This window comes from Bidens hawaiensis, unplaced genomic scaffold (genome assembly GCF_021521415.1).
Source record: "Bidens hawaiensis isolate Kalapana, Puna unplaced genomic scaffold, B.hawaiensis_p1.1 tig00048955_1, whole genome shotgun sequence".
Lineage (NCBI taxonomy): Eukaryota > Viridiplantae > Streptophyta > Magnoliopsida > Asterales > Asteraceae > Bidens > Bidens hawaiensis.
In genome coordinates, this window is record NW_027498750.1 from 49,042 (window position 1) to 55,418 (window position 6,377).

The window sequence follows — 6,377 nt, forward strand, 5'->3', positions numbered from 1 at the left end:
ATGGTGCCACAATCATAACAGCAACACATATTACCACTAGAGCTGTATATGAACCAAGACAGGCCAAGCCAGGTTGGGCTTGGGCTCGGCTCGTAAAAATGGTCGAGCCAGCTTGTACCTCATCGAACCAACTTGTTTATTTAAAAGTAAATATAATTTTATATTTATACACATTGATATATATAAAAGAAAAAAAATAATCTTAACATACACATTATTCACAACGAATATACTACAAGACTTATGATTCATATATATTATAATTTGGGTTATACTTTTTGGTTATAACTAATATATTAAAATTTAGCTAACAAGCCAGCTAAACGAGCCTACGAGCGAGCCAATAAGGCGCGCTTACCATGGCTTTGGCTCAGCTCGCTTACAAACCAAGCCAGCTCAGTTCGGTCGAGCTTTTTGAACAGCCATAATTAGCAGTAAAGATGCCTACCTGATCATAGAATCGGAGGATCCTGAGAGGCAGAACCTGAAATCATGATAATGTTGCATCATTAACCAAATAGCTTAATAATCCAAAATAAATAAATAAATAAAGCTTGTCTGAGTAAGCTTTGAATAAAAACAACGAAAAAACATAATGCAAACTAAGGTCTGGGGGGGCACGAAAGCGCTTTAACCAGATTAGATAATGGTGTTGCATTTACTCCCTAGATGCTATACATTCCCAACTATCTAGTCAAATTACAATTTGAGCTAAAACCCAATAATTAGAGCATATATATATATATATATATATATATAGGGTTGGTATCATTTAAGAACTATATATATATATATATATATATATATTCATTTCAGGTTTTCAATGTAAACAAATAATATAAACAAGAAAACAAACCTCCTAGTAGAGTCGAGAAGAGCCCTAATATTATCTGTATGCCCTTGAAGCTTCATTATCTTTGAACCAGTTCTTGAGTCCCAGACACGTACAGCCTGCACGAAAAAAAAAATCCACATACATGCATGTAACAATATGTGAAGTTACATGGCAGAACATGTGTGAAAACGAAAAAAATAATAATAAAAAGCAACTAGGGGTGTAAACGAACCAAGCCACTCATGAGCTACTTGAGGTCAGCTCACTAAAAACTCGAATTGAGCCAAACTTAAATGAACTTGAGCCCGAGCTAGAGCCTAAATATAACTATAAGCTTGTTTATTAAATGTACTTGAGCTCGAGCCTAATTATAAGCTTGCTTAGCTTAATAAACAAACCCGAGCTTGAACCTAAATATAAGCTTGTTAAGTAACGAGCCCAAGCTTGCACCTAAATATAAACTGGTTTAATATACGAGGCCGTGTTTGACTTATCAAGCTTGAGCTTGAGCGTGAGCTGGATCAAGCGCCAAAACGAGGCTTTAATATTATACTTTTTATTTCATCGATATTGTAATAACTATTATTATATAAATAATTATGATAAGAAAAAATATAAAATATAAATATAATGTTATATACATATATTAGAATAAAAAGTGCATAAAAAATAACTTTAACTCATAAATAATAAACAAGCCAATCCCAAGCCGAGCTCGAGCCTAGATATAAGCTTGTTCAATACACGAGCATGAGCTCGAGCCCAAATATAAGCTTGTTTAATAAACGAGCCCGAGCTTAAGTTATCAAGCTCAAGCTGGCCCGAAAGCCTAAACGAGCCTATTAACCTATAACGTTTATTTAATATGCTAAACATATATTTTCATATAAACTATTATTATACAGATTATTATGATACACCTAAGTATTTAACTAAATAATATAAATTATGTTATTTGCAAAATTTATATTTAAAAATAACAATAAACTAGCCGAGCTTGAGCTTGAAAAAACTAGGAGTGTTCATCGGTTCCATTGACTTTATTGATAATAGATGAAGAAGACATAGCAACTGAATCATGAACAGATGCATTTCTAGCAGGCCAAATCTCCCAGCAACCAGAGAAGATAAAACTACCCCCATTTTAGATTTATTATCAGTTTATTCGGTTTTGAATTCTTTTTGGCCATAACTGAAAACCAAACCAATCCGAATTAGAAATGTGTCTAACTAAACCCATTTTAACCGATTAAACCGATTAAGCAAGATTTATTCACATTCAACCAATTAAACCAAATAAGCAAGATTTATCCGATTTCAAGTATTCAACTGGTTATTATTCAGTTTATTCAATTGAATTTGGTTTGGTTATCCGAATGAGCAAGATTTGTGGAACCGAAAAACCAAATTCACAATTCGGAAACGGTTTAGAACCACACCTAAAACCAAACAATTCAGATCGGTTTTTTCCGGTTACAAATACCGTTTGCTTTTCGGGTTTTTTTGGTGTTTTGTTTTTTACACACCCTATAAAATACTACTCACGAACAGAGCTCAGCTGCTCAAGCTTTAAAAACAGAGCTCAAAACAAGCCGATCTCAAGCTCGAGCTCTTGTAAGTCAAACAAGCCGAGATTAATCCTACACGAGCTCAAGACTGGCTCGTTTACACCCTTAAAATCAATCCCTACAAAGTTTACAAAATATACCTTCTCGGTTCCACCAGACACCAAAAGGGTCCCACTGTCGTTCATTGCTAATGCATAAACAGACTCTTTGTGTCCTTTAGCAGAAATTGGAACATATCCTTGAGGTTGATTTGTCTGTGATGTAGTAATGCTGTTACTTGAGCTAATTGCTCGTAAACTCGTAGCGGGTCCTGAGCCATTAATTCCATTTGATGAATCAGCAACTGCCACCTCACTAGTCTTTGTGAATGGAGCAACCGCTGCTTCAAGATCCCATATGAATACTTCACCACCAAGTCCACCCGAAGCTACAATATTGCTCTAAAAGAATAAAATACCAAAAAAATTTAGTATCAGGAATATGTAGATTAAATTAAAATAGTTGGGTAAAAGTGGAACAGGTTAAAGTGCAAGACAACACGGGTTAGGGTTGTGTTTAAACAGGTTTGGGTCGGACTCTTGGTTTTAGATAGTGCAAGACGTTTTGGTCCGGAAAGTCAAGGTGAGAGCTTTACGTACACAGGCCTTATGTACAACCATATAAGCTTTATGTATATTCAAAAGCTGCACTTCTCTCCATCTCTTTTACATATCAACCTTCTTTATGAAGTAAACTATTCATAATATCTTTATTCTTTTGATTGTTTTTACATATCAGCCTCCTCAAAACACTAATTTGACTAATGTTGACCCGCATGTGAAAGAAGCACCGCCTCTGTTTTAAGTATCTTATTTTTTCAATCTTGTCACGCACTTTTAAAAATTAAAACCAAGTCATATATAGGCTGACCATATAACATGTTTGGAAACAGAAAGCGGAGTGCTCGGGTTGGAATTCAGGTAAAAAACAAGTCAACCTGCCAACCAACTTGAAGTGTTTAGATAAACGGGTTAGTGAGTCGTGTCCGAGTTACATGGTTAAGCGTGTCCCTGTTAGGGTTGAGTTGTTTTGACACGATTATTAAACCGGTAGCGTTCAGCAGCACAGATTGCACCACTAAATTTAAACCTTCAAACTCGCTTTTTTTAATGATTGGTTATTATTGTAACAATATTGGATTCATAATTAACACAAACTGTATTTATTTTAAAGTAAAAGAAATGGACAAAGCGTCTTCGTGTCAACTCAACCCAACCCATTCGTTATATTCAGAACCCATTATCCAAACTCGAGTCACGCCCAACTTACCACCTATACTGGAAACTGTGTTCATAATTTCAAATTTTCAGCTGAAAATATATGGTGTCTTTTAATTAGAATAAAGCAAAACGCATATTTTCAAAGCAGAGGTTGCATTATTTTCTGCAGCAGCAAGACAAGTAACATAATCTGTGTGCTGGCGAAAAGTCCTTGTGCAAGTTCCTTCTGAAAAACAATCCCATGTCTGGTATAATCCAGAATAATATTAGTGAGAGTTAGGTGAACATTAATGATAATTTTATAAATAAATTAAACCTTGACAGTTGTATCTGAGGAGCAGGATACAAGGGTATTCCCTCCAATAATGACTGCATCATTGACCTGTACAGCCCAATGTGTTCTTTAGTGAAGTAGTATTAATTGAAGTATTGAACACAAGTGATGTTTAGAAATATACCCAGTCAACATGAGACTCGAAAGTAGTTGAACAGGTGGCACCCTCATCACCTAATCCCCATCTTTTTAGCGTGCCATCACGGCTCCCGGTGAAGAGATAACTACAATTATCTGGTTCTGACGGTTTTAGAACTGATAAACAGTTGACACCTGCACGATGCTGCAAAGCGCAAACCGAGGGGCTCAATATTGCATTTGACTAAATTTCTTTTAAATATATAGTTATAAGTTATAACAACTGAGGATCGGAATGTGCACTAATGATTTATTCATTAATAGGAAGATACCATTGAAAGATGCATGAAACACGATATATGTACAGGATTGAAAAACCAATATATAACTGAGATAAATAGTAAAGACAGATATAAAACAATTCTTTCAAGCTTCCACACTCCATCCGCATTCCGCTATACAAAGTTACAAACACCACTAACATACTATCCAGACACCACTGACCGTATGACAGGTGAAAAAATGGTCATATGGGTCGTATGAGGGCTAAATCAGACGGCCCGTATGATGTCTATGGTGACAAAGAAATAACTTATGTAACCACTAACAAAGCCATACGGGTTGTATGGCCTTTTTCTCCCTATCATATGGCCTATATGATGTTTTCAACTGATGAAGAAATGGCTTATGTGACCATTGACAAACCCATACGGGTTATATGAACTTTTTCAACCTATTATATGACCGATATGGCATCATACGACTTGTATGATGTTTTTAACTAGCAAAAAATAACATATGTGACCACTTACAAAGCCATACAGGTCGTATGACATTTTCCGCCCTATAATACACCTATATGACATCATACAGCCCGTAACATAGAACGAAAAAGGGCATTCGACCCATATGACAACACGAAAAAAAGGTTATACCGCGTGTATGATGTAACAGGCAAGCCGGTGTATACTTTTGGAGTGGTGTACTGATAATAGGACCAATATACTTTTATTTGCATAAAAATTTGATAACCGAGCTATCTAATCACAATTATTGTTTTGGACTTTTGGTTTGAAATAATATTAATTATACTATCATACTTGAACCATTAAAATAAATGCATTAATTATATTATTATATTTAAACCATTACAATAAATGCATCTACATGTTCTCTAGTAAGAAATATATCTAGGGTCACAAATTACAATAGTCACTAGAAGAACCAAGCAAGTAAACTACTAAAAAAAGGAGGCGGCCAATATATAGTCTAGAAACATTCCCTTTCGTCTTAAATGTATTTTAACTTCATACCTTGTAAATTATATGGAAACCTTTAGTGAAGTTTAAGCATGTTGGCACATGGGTATGCAAATATATTATGGGAATGTAACAATTTTATTCCAAATAAAGAGGAAATGTGTACAAACAAATTAAACTCTAACCTTTGTATCATCAGCATCATTTAAAACATATGTCAGTCTTTTCTCCCTACGAGGGCGGACTGAATTTGAGGTATTGCCTGCACTACCCACACGGTGCATTGCGGAGTTCCCTACACCAAATTTAAGAAACTTAAGGTACAATTATGAAATTAGTCCCTTTTAAAACAACGGACTATACTTTCATGTAGGGCTGTAAATGAACCAAACATTCAGCAAACTGTTCGTGAACTATTCGGTAGGAAGTTCTTTTATGTCCGTTCGTTTAATAAATGAATGAACGTAACTACATGCACGAACACAAACGGAGGTCATGTTCATTAAACTGTGCTCGTGAACGTTCAAAAAGGTGTTTGTTTATGTTCATTAATATTTGTTCCTTTATGTTTGTTCATTAAATATTTTTTATACTTTTTAATGACTTTTCTAATTTATTAATATAAAATTAAGCAAAGTTATTAAATATAAAACAAAAATATATATCGGTATTATTTGATTAATTTATATGCGAATTAAATCATTAACATATGAGTGTGAATGTTAAATAAATACCAACAAAAAGTTGGTAGCCGGACTGAATCTTTGACACCGGCCATTCTCGGTTAGCCAAATCAAATAAAGCATTGTTTGTGTTCATTTATGTTCGTTCGTTTTTGTTCGTGAACAAATTTGTTTCCTTAATGAATGAACATGAACAAAAAATTTCGTTCAATTAGGTGTTTGTGAAAGGTTCGCTTGTCTTATAAAAGCTTAACAGGCGACCATGAACAAGGCCTTGTTCGGTTCGGTTCTGTTCGGTTCAGTTCGTCTATAGCCCTACTTTCATGACAAGTTATAATAATTCTCTCTTACAAATGGTATT

The 6,377-nt window shown here is 34.7% G+C and overlaps 1 protein-coding gene across 1 annotated transcript in view; it reads right to left on the reverse strand.

The window, feature by feature from the left end:
- LOC143597735 (uncharacterized) overlaps positions 1-5,871 on the reverse strand; it is a 28,161-nt gene extending 22,290 nt beyond the window's left edge. Inside the window, exons 1-7 of the mRNA XM_077076148.1 lie at positions 5,519-5,871; positions 4,121-4,279; positions 3,979-4,044; positions 3,818-3,907; positions 2,544-2,843; positions 857-951; positions 449-484 (exon numbers count right to left, since the gene is read on the reverse strand). Of these exons, the coding sequence (XP_076932263.1) occupies positions 449-484; positions 857-951; positions 2,544-2,843; positions 3,818-3,907; positions 3,979-4,044; positions 4,121-4,279; positions 5,519-5,617 (845 nt within the window). The 5' untranslated portion in view covers positions 5,618-5,871. The remainder of the gene's footprint in view (positions 1-448; positions 485-856; positions 952-2,543; positions 2,844-3,817; positions 3,908-3,978; positions 4,045-4,120; positions 4,280-5,518) is intronic.
- Positions 5,872-6,377: the final 506 nt, after the last annotated feature.